A 20,754-nucleotide genomic window follows, 5' to 3' on the forward strand; every position below is an offset into this window, starting at 1 on the left:
AACCTAAACGCCACACAGATTTACATACTACGTAACGACAAGAACCCGCACAACACTAAAAATCTTTACCAACTGTCAAAGTTAGTTAGAAATAAACCAAGTAAACACTGCTGGGAGTCCGTCACTGTGTGTCTGGTGTAGTCTTATGTGGGAAAGCTCCACCTTTCATTGAAGAGGTTTTATGTAAATTATAATCACATACATGAAGAGATCCACACTTTTTTTTTTTCATTCTTTACTCCAGATATCATGGCACATACCACATGGGATTCTGATTCACAGAATTAAGTTTTACTGTTCTGTCACCCATTGACAATCAACATTTTCAGAAGTTGAATACTATGAGAGGGGGGTCACAATATTTGTGTATTGCACTAGTCTACATGGACCATGAATGTCAGAAGTGTAAAACCACTCTGAGTACAGGACACAATGTACAGACTGGTCATGGGTCTCCTGACCTGAACTTAAAGAGGTTCTCTGTGAATGGGATAAAATGGCATCTCTGATATCATTCAAACTGTAGTCCATGTCCTAGTCACGTGTCCAGATGGGCTGCAGACTGAAGAAATACAGTTCCCGAGCCCCGAATCTCCACTGACATGAGCTGTATCATACATAGCTCAGTAATCGGCCAGGAGCATGGCTGTAATATGTGAAGAAACAGATCTCTTTCTCTCGGAGTACAATGAGGGTTATCTCTAGCTTCATCCTCCTCAATGTTTATTTGTTTTCCAGTAGGGTGCAGTCAGTCTCTGTGCTCTGCTATAAAGCAGACAGACTGATGGAGGAGGAGGATGAAGCTGGAGATCTCCTCACTGAGCACAACATGGATTAAAACATATCTCTTCACATATTGCAGCCAAGATCCTGGACACTGATGGTGCACGTGTGATACAGCGCTGGTCATTGAAGCACAGGTTTCGGGAGCCGTATGTCTGCAGTGTGCACCTTGTCCTGACAAGTGACTACGACAGGATACTGTTTGAATTATGGTATATCAAGGATTCCATTTTATCTCATAATTGGAGAACCCATTTAACAGCTTCGTATATTGATTCCCTCATCAAAGCTCAGGTGAAACGTGCATTGGGCAGCTGAAGTGTGGGTGTGGGGTCTCTATATAATGGTATTTTGGTATATATTGGTATTGAAATTTGATTGCCTCATGCACTTTATGATTTTCTCTGATCTACTACTATTTATTTAATTGTGAATATTTTCCTTATATATGTATATCTATATACTTTGTGTAGTCTTATTAACTTACTAGATGGTGGCCCGATACGAACGTATCAGGTATTCTAGAATATGTAGGTAGTATATAGCACAGGCTACGTACTATATTGCACAGTGCCGTAGTATATAACACAACCGACGTAGTATATAACAGAGCTACGTAGTATGTAACACAGCATACGTAGTATATAACACAGCCACGTAGTATATAACATAGCCACGTAGTGTATTGCACAGCTACGTAGTGTATTGCACAGGCACATAGTATATTGTTCAGCCACGTAGTGTAAAGCAGAGCCACGTAGTATATAACATAGCCACGTCATATATCGTAGTATATTGCACCACCACGTAGTATATAACAGAGCCACGTAGTATATTGCACAGTCGACGTAGTATATAACAGAACCGACACAGCCACATAGTATTTTGCACAGCTACGTAGTATATAGCACAGAGCACGTAGTAAATTGTACAGTCACGATGTATATTGCCCAGCTACATCGTATATAGCACAGAGATGTAGTATATAACAGAGCCCACGCAGTATGTAACACAGCCCACGTAGTATATAGCAATGTGGGTACTATATGCGTGGTTAAAAAAGACTTAAAATAAAAAATAGACATATACTCACCTTCCGAAGACTCCTTGAAGTCCTGGCGCCTGTGTGCAGTGCACGCGGCAGCTTCCGGTCCCAGGGTTGGTATGAGCGCAGGACCTGTGATGACGTGGCGGTCACATGACCGTGACGTCATGGCAGGTCCTTCTTGCATAGCATCCTTGGCACCGGAACCTGCCGCTTGCACTGCCGAGGACAGCAGGCGACGTCGGAGGGTGAGAATAACCTTTTTTTTTAATTATTATTATTTGTAACATTAGATCGTTTTACTATTGATGTTGCATACGCTGATACACTGGTCCGTGACCCACTCCTGGCACATAGTGCTGGATGTCAGCTGTGATAATCAGCTGACACCCGGCTGCGCTCTCCCCGTTAGCACAGCTGATCGCATACGACGTACTATCCTGTCGATGGTCATACGGGCCCAGGTCACCTTGACGGGATAGTACGTCTGATGTCAGAAAGGGGTTAATTTTATATATTTTTTTAAATAAAATTAATATTCACTATGTAACAAATTTTTATTTATCTTTTGTCCCTGAGTCCAGACAACTTCATAGACCTATATGAAGCTAACACATATTCAAACTGAGCGCAAACGTTGTGTATCCACTGAAATAATTAAACTTACAAATTACGATACTCAACCAAAGAATTTATAACCCTATGTAACACAATTTTTGTTCCTGGCTTCCAAGTGTACAAATAGAAAATAGTTGTTGTTCCACAACAACTTTGCTTCTATGATCAGGACAATGAAGACTACTCAGTATTGAATATGAATAGAGAATTTTCCCGAAAACAGACACATTTCATAATTTCATTGTCCTGATCACAGAAGCAAAGTTGTTGTGGAACAACAACTATTTTCTATTTGTTTTAGGCATAACGGGTTAGAAAAACACACTTTGGACCCAGGAACAATAAATATCTAAAAATTTGTTATAGTGTAATTTCCTTTTTTTGACACAATATATACGAAATTTTTCAGCCCTGTGGTCACAAAATCAAAGTTTGTGCTTAATGAAGTCATTTTCCATAGTCTTTAAACAAGCAGTTGAAATAGTACACTTGGAAGCCAGGAACAAAAATTGTGTTACATAGGGTTATAAATTCTTTGGTTGAGTATCATAATTTGTAAGTTTAATTATTTCAGTGGATACACAACGTTTGCGCTCAGTTTGAATATGTGTTAGCTTCATATAGGTCTATGAAGTTGTTGAGTTTAGGTTAGAAGACGGGCGGCTGCTCCGGACATTGTGGTCTGTACATAGACCAAGAATATTAGACATGTGACAGAACAATAAAACCTACTGATAGGACTCCGATTTTCTCAGAGAAGACACAGTCACCACCTAAATCACAAGAGTAAATGTTATGCTGTGTTTTGCGTATTAGAGTGTTCATGTAACTCTTCATTTACCCTACCTTGTTCACGCTGTTGATCTTTCTGCTCCATTGAAACCAGTGCGGAGAAATGAGCTTGATCATACGCCAAGACCAGAGGTGAGCAATGACATCTGTTGGGCGGAACTTCAAGAGGCAAGTAAATCCCACCAAATGGAATAGGTGCAAATGCTAAAAAACATAACCCTCAAAATTAAAAAGTTTCTATAAAAACAAAACCATAAAATCACTAACAGTATATTACAAGTTTTAAGTCAATAATATATTGTAGAACCTTAAAAGGATTGTCTGGTGAAAATGCGTTATCACCTATAATAATGATTTCTATTCCCCATGGAGCACTTTGATGCCTGTTACATAAATGGAAAAGCAGGTTGGATAACTTACTGCCCCGGCAGTCATCGTTATTGGGCTGCTGGAAAAAGCTGAATGAAGCGCTAAGCAGCACCACAGTGAATAGGTGGAGCGCCGGACAAGCATGTGCAGAACGCTGAAGCTTAATTCTAGCAGGAATAAAAGTGCCTCATTCCGCTAATCAGTGCAGTTCCCAGCACTCAGACCGCCACCGATCAAGAGATATCACCTGTCCTGTGGATAGGTAATAACTTGTTCTTTCTGGAAAACCCCAGTAAATGAAAAGTTTTACAATAACACAACACAATAAGCGGTGGTTCAGATTTCACTCGCTTGCTACAAGCAGCTCTCACTGAAATTTGGCTTGGTCTTCCAGACCTTATCTTGACCTCCACTGTTCCTGTTAACTGCTATAGGACCATTTTCCTTTTTAAAATTAAAAAAAAAAAATTACAATATATTTTATTTTTTTCTCCCTAAAATACAACGGAAACAGCAATTTTGACCAGGGGTGCCCAAACTTTTACATGCTACTGTAGCACAGCAAGTTTTCTAGACTACTCAGATCTCTTCATCAGGCTCAGTTAGCCACTGAAAGGTATCGACCACTGAGTACTCTCAAATTTTAATATTTTTCTATTTTCTTGCTCACACGTTACAAAGATAAATTTTTCCTCCACTGCTGTAGTGATTAAGCATTATAAACCTAAAACAAAAACAAAAAAATCTTTAAATCTGGACCATATACAGCCATGTGCCATGTAGAGGAAGCGTAAGTAAATCAGACAACATGGAACAGATCAATAAAGAGGAGTTTCATGTCTTAACAACTGACAACAGCAAGCCTAATGGAAATCTCAGTCTTCTACTAAACTCGGATTGTGGGAAACAGGGAATTGTAAGCAAAGGATAAAACTCCAATGAATAACCCAAGGCACTGTCATCTCAAATGTATCACAAGTGGTCATTTTTCAATGTCAAACGTCTATCTCTTTCTCCTTCATAATGACAATCTGCCATCTACATCAGAAAAAAAAATCTAAAAATATTTCTTAATATGTAGTATGATATAAGTAGAATAACGCTCAAGGACAAAGTGTCTAAAGAAAAACTAAAAAAGAAAAAGATCAATACACAAAAATTAAGTGAATCAATAAAAATAACAAAAATAAATAAGTAAAACGGATTAAACCAGAGTTTCTTCATTGAAAAAAAACCTTCTCTACAAATCCGTGGAGTTATACAGGAAGACGGTGAAGGGGTGTCCCCATTATTATAACAAATGTACTGATGACATGGTTTAGTGGCAAATACTAATACATTAGCATCACAGGTTCTTCTCATGAACTTGTTAAAGGGAATCTGTCAGCAGGTTTTGCTATGTAATCTGAGGACAGAATGAGGTAAGTATTTAGACACAGAATTCATGTCTCATTTATCAGGCTGTGTGCTGCTGTTTACTTATGATGAAGATTTTAATCACCAGGATATTACCTCTACTGGACTAGGTCTCACACGCCTGTTAGAACGACCACGCCCCCTTCTGTGATAAGCAGCTCACTGTCAATAGACAATGTACATAGAGCACTGCTATCGGAGTGGGGCTAGCTTTCTCAGGTCTGCTACATTCTACACAAAAACATGGAAATAGGGCCGATATTGATCCAATTCTCTTATCGAAATTGTCAATACAGGTCTATGGCTCAATGAAAAAAAATATCAGATAGCTCAAGAATTTTCAGACTGTTTGATAGAGGAAGCTTAAAGGTACCGTCACACTCAGCGACGCTACAGCGATATAGACAACGAGCCGATCGCTGGAGCGTCGCTGTTTAGGTCGCTGTAGAGACGTCAAACACTGTAACAGCAGCTCCAGATCGATGCAGGAGCGATCCTGTGACGTAACGGCGACTCACTTATCGTTGTAGCTGGTTGTTCCATGTAAAACATTGCTGGCATCGTTGCTTTTGCTGTCAAACATGATGATACACGCCGACCTGACGACCAAATAATGTTCTGGACTTCTAGCTCCGACCAGTGATGGCACATCGGGATCCAGATCGCTGCTGCATGTCAAACACGACGAGATCGCTATCCAGGACGCTGCAACGTCACGGATTGTTATCGTTCTCATTGTAAAGTTGCTGAGTGTGAAGGTACCTTTAGAAATCTCTTCATTTTTCCATTCTAGAAAAAGTGATGAAACTCTGACCAAACTTTGATGACACACTGATCAAAAACACTGATAAACTTGGACTCTTGCTCTCATACAAGAAAAATTGCCATATATACTCGAGTATAAGCCGACCAGAGTATAAGCGGAGACCCCTAATTTTGCAACAAAAAACTGGGAAAACTTATTAAACTATAAGCCTAGGGTGGGAAATGCAGCAGCTACCGGTAAATGTCAAAAATAAAAATAGATACCAATAAAAGTAAAATTAATTGAGACATCAGTAGGTTAAGTGTTTTTGAATATCCATATTGAATCAGGAGCCCCATATAATGCTCCATACAGTTCATGATGGGCCCCATAAGATGTTCCCTACAAAATATGCCCCATATAATGCTCCATAAAATTTATGATGGGCCCCATAAGATGCTCCATATTAAAATATGCCCCATATAATCCTGCATAAAGGTTAATAATGGCCCCATAAGATGCTCCATATAAAAATGTGCCACATATAACGCTCCATACAGTTTATTATGGCTCCAAAGATGCTCCATATAACAATGTGCCCCATATAATGCTGCTGCAATAAAAAAAAAAAACTGACTTAGGCTACGTTCACATTTGCGTTGTGCGGTGCTGCGTCGGCGACGCAACGCACAACGCAAACAAGAACACATGCAAAACGCATCATTTTGTGACGCATGCGTCCTTTTTTGGCATGATTTTGGACGCAAAAAAATGCAACTTGCTGCGTCATCTGCGCCCTGACGCTTGCGCCAAAAAAGACGCATGCGTCACAAAACGCAAGACCATGCATGTCCGTGCTCCCCCATGTTAAATATAGGGGCACATGACGCATGCGTCGCCGCGGCTGCGCCCGACGCAGCCCTGCAAAACGCTAATGTGAACGTAGCCATACTCAACTCTTGTCGTTGCCCGCTGCTTCTCAGCGTACCGTCTCTCCACAGTGACTGTTCAGGCAGAGGGCGGCGCGCACACTAACACGTCATCGTGCCCTCTGACCTGAACAGTCACTGCAGAGGACGCGGAAGACGGAGCGGCGGTGGAACGAGGAAAGGCGAGTATGAAATACTCACCCTCTCCTGGCACGGTTCCTGACAGCTTCTCCTGGGCAGATGGTCTCCGGCGTCGGCAGCTTCTTCCTCTGTCAGCGGTCACGTGGTACCGCTCACTACAGTAATGAATATGCGGCTCCACCCCTATGGGAGTGGAGCCGCATATTCATTACTTTAATGAGCGGTAGCACGTGACCACTGAACAGAGGAAGAGCTGCGGGCGACGGAGACCTTGGGATATGCAGGGACTGCGCCAGGAGCAGGTGAGTACGTGACAGTCGTCGCTCCCCCTCTTCCGCCGACCCCCCCCCCCCCCGCTGACCATGACTCGAGTATAAGCCGAGAGGGGCACTTTCTACCCCCCAAAAATGGGCTGAAAATCTTGGCTTATACTCAAGTATATACGGTATATCTGATTGAGCCCTTTGGATTGAATAGGGGTGGTTTTGAAGTACCTGGCAGTGGCCACTACACAGTTTACAGAGCTGTGCTGTTCGGCTCCATAATTGCCAAGAACCAGACTGTTCGGTGGGGTGTCGAGTGACAGACTCCCACCTTTATCTATCCCAAGAAATACTAATAAACGGAAGGACACTCTTACCTTCGCCCCCTGAGTCACGCAGCATTGTATCAGCGACTACAACAATAGGCCGTCTTAATATATGAGCCAGGACAAATACATGGAACTCTTCTAGACTTTCATACACCGGATCTTCGGCATTGTCCACTCTAGAAAAAAAATATATATATACATATTAGGTTTCCATTTTAGGTTTCGAACTTTGTAATGATTACTGCAATATCAAATGGCCACGTATTAAATTATGCAATTTTACAATATACCCAATGAATAAATTCCCATCAGTTTTCAAGATCTTTGCTTGAAGTCATTCAATAGGAACGTTCATTGTTAAACTCTCGAGGAATATAAATCTACCCTAGTCACGGTAAGGGACACGCAGATAAAGGCCAACTCCGAGTACGGCCTATGGACCAGAGCTCACAAGTGAACCCTTGTGTGTCCTTCACATAACCAGAAAAGGATTTCATCTATGGAAACAAACATTGAAAGTTTGATTACAAGAATAATTTCTAGAAAACTGAAAATTTTTAACAAAAAGTATTTTATACTGTACATTAGGCTGAAAACACTGTCTTACTTTCCATTATACATGTAAAATAAGATTAATGATAACACTAGATAATTAAATAACTTTAAAAAAAAAACTGAGAAAATTAAAACTTTTTTATGGTAATGTAAGTGTTTTTAGCTGACATAATTTGCAAACAGCGCAGTTCAGCACGTCGCCCCGGTTAATGGCCGCATCATGGCCACACAGGGGTTGCAAAATGTGGAATATGGGCTTAGTGTGCAGTGTTTTTTGGTTTTAAAGTATCAGAGGTTCTCCAGTGTTATCCTATGGGCAGACATATTTTACACCCCTGAAGCCCCCATATACTTTAGATACCTGATGGCCAAACAGCGATCTCACCCACACTGCTCCCTCTAGAGAGCAAAAGAATCTGCAGTCTGAAGTCAGATATAACAAATTCTTATCTTCCCCATGAATTGTGCTGGGGGCCCCTGATACCGGCGGGTTTGACCAACATTAGTCTAATGTGTATGGGGGCTTCTTAAGTTATGTGGCAGATGAAAGTGAATCTGTCACTAGGTTTTTGCTGCCCAGTCTGAGAACAGCATGATGTAGGGGAAGTGACCCTGATCCTAGAAATGCATCAGTTACTTTACTGCCTTCTGGAGTTTTGAATAAAAACAGGTTTTTTCCTGCTGCAAATCCACCAGTTCTCTGACTGCCAAGATCTGCATAACCCCGCCCACACCACTAATTAACAGCTTTCCGTGTACGCTGTGCATAGACAGAAAGTTGCCGATCAGTGCTGGGGGCGGGGTTGGACTACAAGGCAGCAGGTTTACTAGTCCTCTAGTGATAATCTCCTACTGATAAAACAATTGTTTTATAAAACCTACACTAAGCAGCCCAGTAATTGATACATCACTGGACCTGGGTCTCGGTTCCTACATTAACTAGAAAAAACCTGGTGACAGATTCCTTGTAAGAGTTTTTTCTTAAAGTGAACAAAAAGCTGTTTGGGAAAAAAACATACAGAGGGTTTAATATTTGTTTATACTAAAGGCTGGTTTTAGGCAAAGTGTGACCCTGGGCAAAAGTAAAAGTGAAGCCCCAAACGCTAACATTCTGCACGATTGTGCAGAAACATTTAGGGTGCAGTTACACGACCCGGTTTAAGACCGTTAAATGAGCGCTGGTCAACTATACTCAAGTCATTATCACTTGTTTATCAGTTTCTTTACACAGGCTGATGAAGAATGAGGAGGACCGAGGGATCACTAAAACACTCGTTCTGTCCCCATACAGATCACGTTATCGGCAGCATATCTTCTGTTTGGATCATTTATAAAGAAGAAAAATCATAAACTCATGATTACTGAGCATTTTGCATGTTCATTAGATGATTGCTGATATATTAACACACACAAACACTACATATTACACACACCCCTGAGGAAGCCACATGTTACCCCTGAGGAAGCCACATATGACATGGCTATACGTGTTGGGGCACAAAGACACACTATTTCCCCAAGTATAAGATAAAATCCAACATCACCCAATAAAGTGTATTAATTCAGATTTTGACATATCAGCTTTTTTATATCAGAAACAAGTTCTAAAAATTGAGGTATCAATTACAGTGGTAACTACCTGGAAGATTTAAAGGGAACCTGTCACCCCCAAAATCGATAGTGAGGTAAGCTCACCATCATCAGGGGCTTATCTACAGCATTCTGTAATGCTGTAGATAAGCCCCCGATGTAACCTGAAAGAGGAGAAAAAGAGGTTAGATTATACTCACCCAGGGGCGGTCCCGCTGGGGTCCGGTCAAATGGGTGTCTCAGGTCCGCTCCGGCGCCTCCTATCTTCATTCCATGACGTCCTGTTCTGGTCTTCACGCCGCGGCTCCGGCGCAGGCGTACTTTGTCTGCCCTGTTGAGGGCAGAGCAAAGTACTGCAGTGCGCAGGCGCCGGAAAGGTCAGAGAGGCCCGCCGCCTGTGCATTGCAGTACTTTGCTCTGCCCTCAACAGGGCAAAGTACACCTGCGCCGGAGCCGCAGCATGAAGACCAGAAGAGGACGTCATGGAATGAAGATGGGAGACGCTGTTCCGGACCTGAGACGCTCATCGGAGCAGGACCGCCCCTGGGTGAGTATAATCTAACCTCTTTTTCTCCTCTTTCAGGTAACATCGGCGGCTTATCTACAGCATTACAGAATGCTGTAGATAAGCCCCTGATGACGGTGGGCTTACCTCACCATCAATTTTGGGGGTGACAGGTTCCCTTTAAAGTTGGGCCAATATCCGCGCATGAAATTACACCATTTTAGTGCTTTTTTTATTATCTTCATTTTGAATGGCATCAATTGGTTGTTTCTCTGCACCAGACATTAATTTATAAATGAAGATTTTTTTTCTGTACGGCCATGGATGGCAGAAGGATGCACAACATTTAGGACTGGGCATAAAACAATTGGCCATACACAACTCATGTATGAAACCTTGAAGATGTCTACATTGATAGGACGTACAGGAAACGTAAGGAATATTATTACTAATAGAATAGTCGATGCTTGAACGTATCATAAAGGTTAATATGTTCAAACAATTATAATAATTATAATGGAGAAACAGCTCACCATCCCAAAATGTATAATCTCCAGATCCAGTGCTTTAGGTAGATTAATGTTGGGTGTTGTGCATAGAAGAAAAGAGCATTGAGCTAAATTTCAGGTATTCATGATGTGTTCATTAATGATAGAAAGTCCAATATCCTCAAAAAAAGAGGGGAATTTGTTTAAAAAAACAAAACACTTAATTATACTATGATTATGACCAAACATACGTGAGCGATCTGAAACGTGTCACAATGCAGCAGTTTTTAATCATGGTATAGTTAAAAGTTATTTTTTAATTTCTCTCCTTTATGCGGATGCTGGATTTTCCATTATTATGGATCACAGTATCATAGATGTAGAGTATTTGCTATATGCATCATTTAAAACATAAAAATATATAAAAACAAATATTTAAAATATGACAAAATCAAATGCGAAAAACATATGTTAATGTCACAGTAAAGTAAATGTGTGAGCGTACAGAGAGCAAAAATCAGCTTAGGCTTGGCTGCATTATCAGAAAAGCCACATTACAGGAATCTATACCCAGTAGGGACAGAAGGATTGCTGTATAATGTGATGGCACAAGCAGTGTCTGCAGGTTGGCTTATTCATCACACATCTCCATTAATGCACGATTTATTCCCACGGAGGACTATGTGATGCTATAATGGCGTATAACGACAATCTCTCGAGTCTGGTACACTTTTTATCACAGTTAATCTGAAGCATTTAAAAATACATTTAGCCTTAGATTTAATGAATGCATTCATAATCGCTGCTGCTTTGCTAATTCTTTCAAGCAACTGCAAATGGAAGCTGAAAAAAAAAATGCAGACAATCAGGCAGTAGATATGGCAAGGCGTAGCGGAGGCCAACTAGGGTATTTGATGATAATCAAGCTTTGCTGATTGCAGAGAGTCTGGAGTTTAGTCAGCTGCTCAGTGTTGCTGCCTCATAATAGCTTTTTCCTAATATTCACAACTTTGTTTGAGGTTTTCCGTCTTTTGAAGCTTTATTTTTTTTTCTACTATGAGTAATCAATGGCTTAGGCAATCTGTAACTGTCAAAATAGGGCTTCTAATTACGCACCCTCAATTCGATCAACTGTGCACAACTCAAGACGCATGTACACTGGTTAAGTTCCGAAAGCCAATTGGCCATATTCAGGGCTCACTTACTGGCCTATTCACACTAGATGAGGAAGAACGATCGTTAGTCTGTTGTCGCCAGCACATCCTCAGCCTACACAGGGAATGTGCTGTTGACAGCGATGGTTTTTCACCCGACAATCTGCTCACCCAACAAATGAATGTTTTGTACACTTGTTGAATGATCAGTGGCAATTTTGCAAAGACCGATATTCAGGCAAGAGCATTATTAATAATGTTTGTTCAAGTATTATTCTCCACTGTTAAAGGGCCTTCAGGCCTGTGGTACAAAGCCAGGGCCACCATCAGGGCATTACTGCCCTTACTGTCACGGGCAGCGCACATCTTGGCCCCGGGAGATTTCCTGGTGCTGCAGGGCTGTCAAAACAGAATGGCAGTCATCGCATAGGCGCCGTATCATAGCGTATGTGCCAACATGTACACATGCCACTCGCCAGGATACCAGAAGCGGAACTGCGCCTGCAGGGGATCGTATGAGATGTATGACATTTATTTTATTTTAATAAAATGGATTAAATGGGGGTGGGAGCAAATAATGATGAATTGACAATGTGGAACGGGGGACAGCGAATGATGAATTGAGAACAAATAATGATGAATTGAGGGTGGGGGACAGCAAATGATAATGATGAATTGAAGGTGGGGGGAGTAAATGATGAAGTATTGAGACTGGGGATGGAGGACAGTAAAAGATGCTGAATTTGGGGTGAAGGGCGGCAAATAATGATAACTTGCAGGTGGGGGAGAGTAAATGATGTATTGAGTGTGGGGGAGAGCAAATTATGCCAAATTGAGTGGGGGTGGGCGAGAGAACGGACATAATGAATTGAGGTGGAGGGGGGCATGTAAATATGATGAATCGGGGGAGCGGGAGATGCAGGATGGGGGGCATTGTGGATGCAGGAGTGTGACTGGTATTGAATTGGGGGAAAGTACAGGTGCAAATTAAAGGGAAGCTGTCACCCCGTTTTTTCAGTATGAGATAAAAATACTGTTAAATAGGGCCTGAGCTGTGCGTTACTATAGTGTATTTTGTGTACCTTGATTCCCCACCTATGCTGCTGAAATAACTTGCCAAAGTCGCCGTTTTCGAGATGCGAACTTGGCTTCAGGAAAATGGCCGCCGCGATCTCCATCTGCGCACGCGCAGTATCCCGCGGCCATTTTCCTGAAGCCCCGGGCAGCAGAGGACTATATGCGCACGCACGGCCTCAGGAAGATGGCCGCCCCCCACCGATCACCAGGGAAAGAGCGCCGGTCGCGTGTTTTTTCTTCGCCTGCGCAGTGGATTCAGAAGTTGGGCATGCGCAAACCACTACGCCACCAAAGGAAAGATATGCAAGATCTGGGGGAAGAAACAGCGATGTCACCACGCCCATCTGACCAGACCAGCCTGATTGACAGGCGAAAACGGCGACTTTGGTAAGTTATTTCGGCAGCATAGGTGGGGAATCAGGGTACACAAAATACACTATAGTAACGCACAGCTCAGGCCCTATTTAACAGTATTTTTATCTCATACTGAAAAAACGGGGTGACAGGTTCCCTTTAAGTGATCTATTTATTGGGTGGGGAAGTAGTTATAGTTAATGGGAGCAAAGTGGCGGATTACAATTCATATTTGGAACGGTGGGTTGCATAATTAATTAGATGTTAATGGTGGGAGAAAGTCTGTATTCAAATGCGTAGTGTAAAAGTTGGGGAAAAAGGTAGGGATTGTGCACTGGAAGCGGTGCTCAAGATAAAGATTATTCTGCAGGGCCAGCTGGAAGAATTAATAGCGGTTTGCGCTGGATGAAGGAGAAAAGTGATCTTGAATGACTTCAACTAGAGAGGTCACCAGTGAGTCTTTGTGTTACCGTTACCTGTACATACATACATACATATACATATACATATACATATATATATATATATATATATATATATATATATATATATATATATATATATATATATATACACACGATACATATACCGTATTTTCTGGTGTATAAGACGACTGGGCATATAAGACGACCCCCAACTTTTCCATATAAAATATGGAATTTGGGTTATGCCCGCCGTATAAGACGGGGGTCATCTTATACGCCCAGTCATCTTATACGGCGTGTGGTTCCCAGGGTCTGGAGGAGAGGAAACTCTCTTTCAGGCTCTGGGATCCATATTCATGTAAAAAATAAAGAATAAAAATAAAAAACATGGATATACTCACCCTAGGACGGCCCCTGGCTCACAGCGCTGCTAGCATCTCCCTCCGTTCCTAAGGAATGCAGTGAGTGAAGGACCTTCAATGACGTCGCGGTCACATGAGTGCTGTGAGCCAGGGGCCGTCCGCGGGTGAGTATATCCATGTTTTTTATTTTTATTCTTTATTTTTTACATGACTATGGATCCCAGGGCTTGAAGGAGAGTCTCCTCTCCTCCAGACCCTGGGAACCACACGCCGACATGCAGGATCGCTCCCTGCACACGCCGTACCCGGCGTATAAGACGACCCCCGACTTTTGGGACAATTTTTAGGGGTCAAAAAGTCGTCTTATACGCCGGAAAATACGGTATATATTTTGTATGTCATATCTATCTATCTACATATATCTCTATCTCTATAAATAGCTCCTGTGTATAATGGCACTGGTGATCCCTGTACACTATATACTATGTAGAGAGCTCCTGTGTATAATGGCACTGGTGATCCCTGTACGCTGACACTATACACTGTAGACTACATACAGAGCTCCTGTGTATAATGTAACTGGTGATTCCTGCATTACCTGTACACAGAGTAAATACAGAGCACCTTGCATAATGTCACTGATGATCCCTATATTATCTGTACACTTACACTATATATGTACAGGTTCCTGTGTATAATGACACTTATGGTAATATTGGTATTGTGTTGTTTTATTAATGATGATCAGTATTGTAGTATTCTGTCAATATGAGGTGGTAATATGTAGTCTGGTTATGGTGTGGTGGTATTTGTTCCTAATATGTTGTATTATTCGGTCACTATGTTATGGTAATGTGTGTTCTGGACATGATGTGGAGGTATTTGCTCCTTCTATATGGTATTATTCGGTCACTATGTGGTGGTGGTAGTATGTAATCTGGTCATGGTGTGATGGTATTTCTTCCTTATATGTGGTATTATTGGTCATTTTTAAAAAATGTATGTGACACATTCCCTTAGAGAAAAATGAATAAAAAATATACCTAAAAACAGTATTATATATTTTAAGAAAATGTCTAATAGGTTAGAGTAGAGTAGGGCCCTGCTCTTTGGTGACAAACACAAAAAAAAACTTTTGACCAAAACAAAAGCTTATGACAATGTTTGTGATATTGTATTTGATGGGAACTGTTAATGTGTGATTGATGAGAACGTGGTGCAGAAGTGGAGTTTTTCCAAGAGTGGGCGTTGGGACTGTGGAAGGTTCGAAAGGTAGAGGTGGAGCAGGGATGGAGCCGAGGCCGAGTCTCAATGGGGTTCAAGAATTTTGCAGGAATGGGGCTTTGAAATTCCTGGTGGCAGCCATGTACACCACTAATAGTGCCAAGACCATGCAGCCGCTATTGGGCCTGTGAGTCGGGATGTGCTCAGTGTTGAGTGGTACTCCCTCACTGCCCTATGTCTCAATGTTACTGGTGCAGATATAGTTGAAGAAAACTATGCAATATGAAGCTGTCCACTCCCTATTCTACCATTTAACCTGTGCGTTTGAGTTTCGGTGCTGCAGGAGTGATGATGTCATTAGATTGTGATTATTGTGCGTGCGGACCCTCAGAGCACAGGGGGATTGGGGCAAGGTGCTGTATTTTCCGGCGTATAAGACGACTTTTTAACCCCTGAAAATCATCTCAAAAGTCGGAGGTCGTCTTATATGCCGGGTACGGCGTGTGCAGGGAGCGGTCCTGGATGGTTCCCAGGGTCTGGAGGAGAGGAGACTCTCCTTCAGGCCCTGGGATCCACATTCATGTAAAAAAAAATAAAAAAAATAATAAAAATAAAAAATATGGGATATACTTACCCTCCGACGGCCCCACGGCTCTCAGCGGTGCAAGCGGCGGCCTCTGCTCCTAAGGATGCATTGAGCGAAGGACCTTCGATGACATCACTGTCACACGACATCATCGAAGGTCCTTCGCTCAATGCATCCTTAGGAACGGAGGCCGCCGCTTGAACCGCTGAGAGCCGCAGGACTTCGGAGGGTAAGTATATCCCATATTTTTTATTTTTATTCTTTTTTTTTTTTTTACATGAATATGGATCCCAGGGCCTGAAGGAGTGTCTCCTCTGCTCCAGACCCTGGGAACCATCCGCACCGCACACGCCGTATAAGATGACTGGGCGTATATGATGACCCCCATCTTATACTGCGAGTATATCCCAAACTCCATATTTTATATGGAAAAGTTGGGGGTCGTCTTATACGCCTAGTCGTCTTATACACCAGAAAATATGGTAAGTAGTTTTAAAAATTGTTAACAATGTATTTACTTGTGGGGGAACTATGGGGGCATCATACTGTGTGTGGAAGGTTGTGGGGAGATGATTCTATTTGTGCGGGCATCATACTGTGCATGGGGGCCGTAATACGGTGTGTTTAGGGGACTCTGAAGGCCATGATGCTGTGCATATGTACTGAGTATGGAGGGCTTTTGGGGGCATCATACTGTGTGTGAGGCTATGATATTGTGTGTTGGAGTCATGATACTGTGTCCTTGTCCTTGCTTCCTGGTTCTCTTAATTATTGGAACCTCCTAGGTCTTTTATGTCCTACATCTACCTCTTTAGGACTCAAGTATGCTCATAAACTTGTTGATACTGTATGACTTATTCCCTACCTTATTCCTATTCATATGGCTGTATATTACGTAGCTAGATATCGGCGAATGCATTAGACCTAGTTGCAACTCTATGGGTATGTGCACACATTGCGGATTTAGCTGCAGATTGGCAGCAGTTTCCCCCCTGAGTTTACAGTACCATGTAAACCTATGGAAAACAAAATCCGCTGTGCACATGCTGTGGAAAAAATGTGCGGAAACGAAGCGCTGATTATTCCGCAGCACGTCAATCCTTTGTGCGTATTCCGCAGCGGTTTACACCTGCTCCATAATTGGAATCCGCAGGTGGAATAAGCACAAAATCCACAAAAAAATTGCGGTAATTTACCAAATTCAGTCTGGAAAAATCCACACCACTTTCCGCCATTTGCACCTTGAGAATTTATTTTATTGTTATATTGTTTTTTTCTGTATGTTCTTATTGTTTTTGATGTATATATGAATTTTTTTTTTATACGCTTACCCTTTGTCTTTTAGTAAACTCCATGATTAAGACCCGGGAGGGTCGAAACGTTGGGTGTCTCTACTTCACTGTGTTTTGGACCAATTTTTGCAAGTTGGCCCTTATTTTCTTTGTCTAAAATAAAATTCCACATTTGGAGAGAAGTCAATAAGGCCTATGATGAAAGGAACACCAATCCTACTGTAAAGCACAGAGGTGGATCGCTGATGTTTTGGGGATGTGTGAGCTAGCTACAAAGGCACAGGAAACTTAGTCAAAGTTGAAGGAAAGATGAATGAAGCAGGTTATCAGCAAATACTGGAGGCAAATTTGCATTCATCAGCCCAGAAGCTGCGCATGGGACGTACTTGGACGTTCTAACATGATAACAATCCAAAACACAAGGCCAAGTCTACCTGTCATTGGCTGCAGCAGAACAAAGTGAAGGTTTTGGAGTGGCGAAATCAGTCTCTTGATCTCAATACCATTGAGCCACTCTGGGGAGATATCATGAGCGCAGTTCAAGCTGGACAGCTCAGTTATTTACAGGAACTGGAGGCTTTTTGCCAAGAAGAGCGGGCAGCTTTACCATCTGAGGCAATAAAGAACCTCATCCACAACTACCACAAAAGACTTCAAGCTGTCATTGATGTTAGAGGGGGCAAAACAAGGTATTAAAAAATGGGGTATGTGAACTATTGATCAGGGTCATTTGGATGTTTTGGGTTGTCATTATGATTTAAAAAGAGAAAACACAGTAGTTTGACAATAAATGGATTCACCAAACCACTAATCATAAGTGGAGAAAACATTTGGTGTTATCAATTATATTCGATGAAAAAATGCAAAGAAAGCAAAAATTCGTCCGGGCTATGTAAACTTTTGAGCACAACTGTAATTTTCAGCTGGAGGATTGGAAAGCAGTATAGGAACACAAGATCAATTACAAGATCACTGTAACTGTATACTGTTAGGTGCCAACCATAATATTATTGGTAATGCTGTGTGGCAGCGCATGTAGAATGGAGAAGTCCGTGTTGATACTATTGTGCTGACACTACTATTTAGCTTACAGTATTCTATGGGCACAAATGTAGAATAGTAACATCACTGCGTACCTACTGTGAGCACCACTACTTGGAAGAATCATAGGGTGGCACTAGCTCTGGGAACTCAAAGGACATATGACTAAGGCCAGGTACAGACGATTGTATTTCGTAGACTGTATATAGACTGAAATGAAGAGACTAACTGCGGATCTACTGACCAAAACTTTAAGCCTCATAGGCAAATGTATAGATGTAAGTTAAGACTAGGAGACTTGCAGTCAGTCTGTACATTGCAGTCTGTATATGAACCGTGAACTATGGCCGTTTGATCCCGGCCTAAGACCGAAAACTAGGGTTTCGTTTTGAAGATCACATCAACACCAATCTGTTAATTTTCTTTTGTATTCATTACATTGTTTCCTAACAGACACTTACAGGACTAATATATGAGAGAATATGTAAAAAAAACAAAAAAAAACCGTTGCTTTCACAAATTACATTAGGTAGAGAGGCTACTAAACAGCTATGTACTCAAAAAAGTTTAAGAATTTTAAGACCCCATCAGCATCATTCACGCTATAACTACACTTCTATGCAGCATACACAGCGCTCAACCCACTGCGCTGTAGAAACTCAAGGAGGGCGAATCAGGCCAACATTATTATTTTAGCAGTAACATCCTGTCCTAATAGCTAGCCACATGAGTTCTAGGCACTGGAAATAAAGAGTATGCATTTAGAAAACTGAAGTGACCAATACTTTTTTATTAATGATAGATGTATCAGACTGTGCATTATAATTTTTTGTAAATGGTTTGCTCTGCATCGGTCTAAAAATCTATGCCCCTTTTCTTGACACATTCATCGCGGTCAGCAACAAACACCATTCTTTTGCACACATTTATTCTGGAAAACAGGTAGAATAGCACTGAGAAACATACTCCAACATTTCTCCACTGTCTTGTATGAAAAACAGTAAAGTTATAGCCATGGGCATACATAGACATCATGGGGCTTAATAGCAGAAGTCCTAATTGGCAGTGTCAGGAGGGGTCATACTGAATGACAGAAGGGCATAGCTCCCAACTTTTAGGACACAGTCAGGCAGCCGTATAACATGGACGACGATCGCATTGCAATGCTCTCTTGACCTGAGCATGACCGCTGCATAGAAATACCTGCGGTTACACTCGGGTAAGGAGCACAAGCAGCCAGTCCGAGCACTGCGACACGATCATCGTCAGTGTTATACAACCGGCTGATTACCCTTATAGACAGAGAAAGGGACACTTATTGAGGCAGTTGCAAAGTAATTTTGCCCCTACTGAAGCAGCTTAGTGATCTCACCTACTAGGATACCCTTTCATGGCCCTAAGAGCAAGAGGCCATATCAAAAATGCCCCTCAAACACAGTTTGATACTCCCACAAGGAATTACTCTACAGTACCCTCCACACACACGCACAGTTTGATGCCCCCATAGTGCCCTAAAACATTAATGTCCCAAATGTTCCACCACACACTTTGTAGTGCCCAGTAACCCCCAACATAGTATGCTAGCCCGCAGAGTCACACAATACAGTATGTTGGCCCCTACAATAAAACTGCCACCACACAGTATAATGGCCCTCATACAAAGTAAAATGGCCCCCATACAGCTCTCCATATTATATAAAGTATAATGGTCCCATACAGCCCATCACAATAGCCCTCTACACAGTGTAATGACTCCCGCACAGTATAACACAGCCCTCTATACAGTATAACAGCTCATACACAGTATAATGGCCCCCACGGAGCCATTTACACAGTAATTGTGCCCCCACAGTCCTCTGCGTAATATGATCTCCTCCACAAAACCACACACAGTTTGATTACCTCCACATACAGATGATGGCCCACAAAGCTCCCTACAATTTATTTATGTTTTCACACAAAACCCTCAAAATGGGCCGGACAAAATTGTTGGTACCTTTCGAAAATTGTTGATAGCAACTTTGTTTCATGCATGTATGATGGCAGGAAGCTGAAGAGGAGAGAAAACAAGAGAGGGCTACCTAAGCGCAGTAAAAAAGTTTAAAATGACAGGGGTGATGCATTTGTATATGCTCACCTGTAGGGGTTGTGCAGACTAGGCACAACTATAAATGATTTTGCTAGGCATTGGATTCCAACTTCGTGGCTTGCTGCCCATCCGAATAGGGCGGAGAAATGTTAGTCCTCTTACGTTCACTGCTCCAAATGGATATATAGTGGAAAAAGCTTTTTCGGAGGTGCTTCGAAAAAACTTCGAAAGAGTTTTTTTTAAAGTTTTTCATGTAATTGAAAAATATTTTTAGAATAAATGTAATCGGAAACACGCAAGTGTAATATTGTTACTCTGGAACACCACCTGGAGGTTGTTCCAGAATCAAGGTCTTTTTGGGATTCCAGATACTATTGGGAAGATCCTCCGAAAAAGCTTTTTCCACTATTTGTTTCATGCATGTGTTGCTCATTCAAACTCACCTGTGGCAAGTAATCTGTGTGGGCAATATGAAAACCAAATAAAAAGGGAGGAAGCTGACTCAATCTTTGCATTGTGTGTCTGTGTACATCACGCCAAGCATGCCGAACAGAAAAACAGAAAGAGGAGAAGAGAACTGTC

The 20,754-nt window shown here is 41.8% G+C and overlaps 1 protein-coding gene across 1 annotated transcript in view; it reads right to left on the reverse strand.

Moving 5' to 3' along the window:
* The window catches only part of OTUD7A (OTU deubiquitinase 7A), a 353,497-nt gene that overhangs the window by 66,790 nt on the left and 265,953 nt on the right, over positions 1–20,754 (reverse strand). The window contains exons 11-12 of the mRNA XM_069765825.1: positions 7,479–7,606; positions 3,293–3,442 (exon numbers count right to left, since the gene is read on the reverse strand). Coding sequence (XP_069621926.1) covers positions 3,293–3,442; positions 7,479–7,606 — 278 coding nt within the window. The remainder of the gene's footprint in view (positions 1–3,292; positions 3,443–7,478; positions 7,607–20,754) is intronic.

Source organism: Ranitomeya imitator, chromosome 4 (genome assembly GCF_032444005.1).
Source record: "Ranitomeya imitator isolate aRanImi1 chromosome 4, aRanImi1.pri, whole genome shotgun sequence".
Lineage (NCBI taxonomy): Eukaryota > Metazoa > Chordata > Amphibia > Anura > Dendrobatidae > Ranitomeya > Ranitomeya imitator.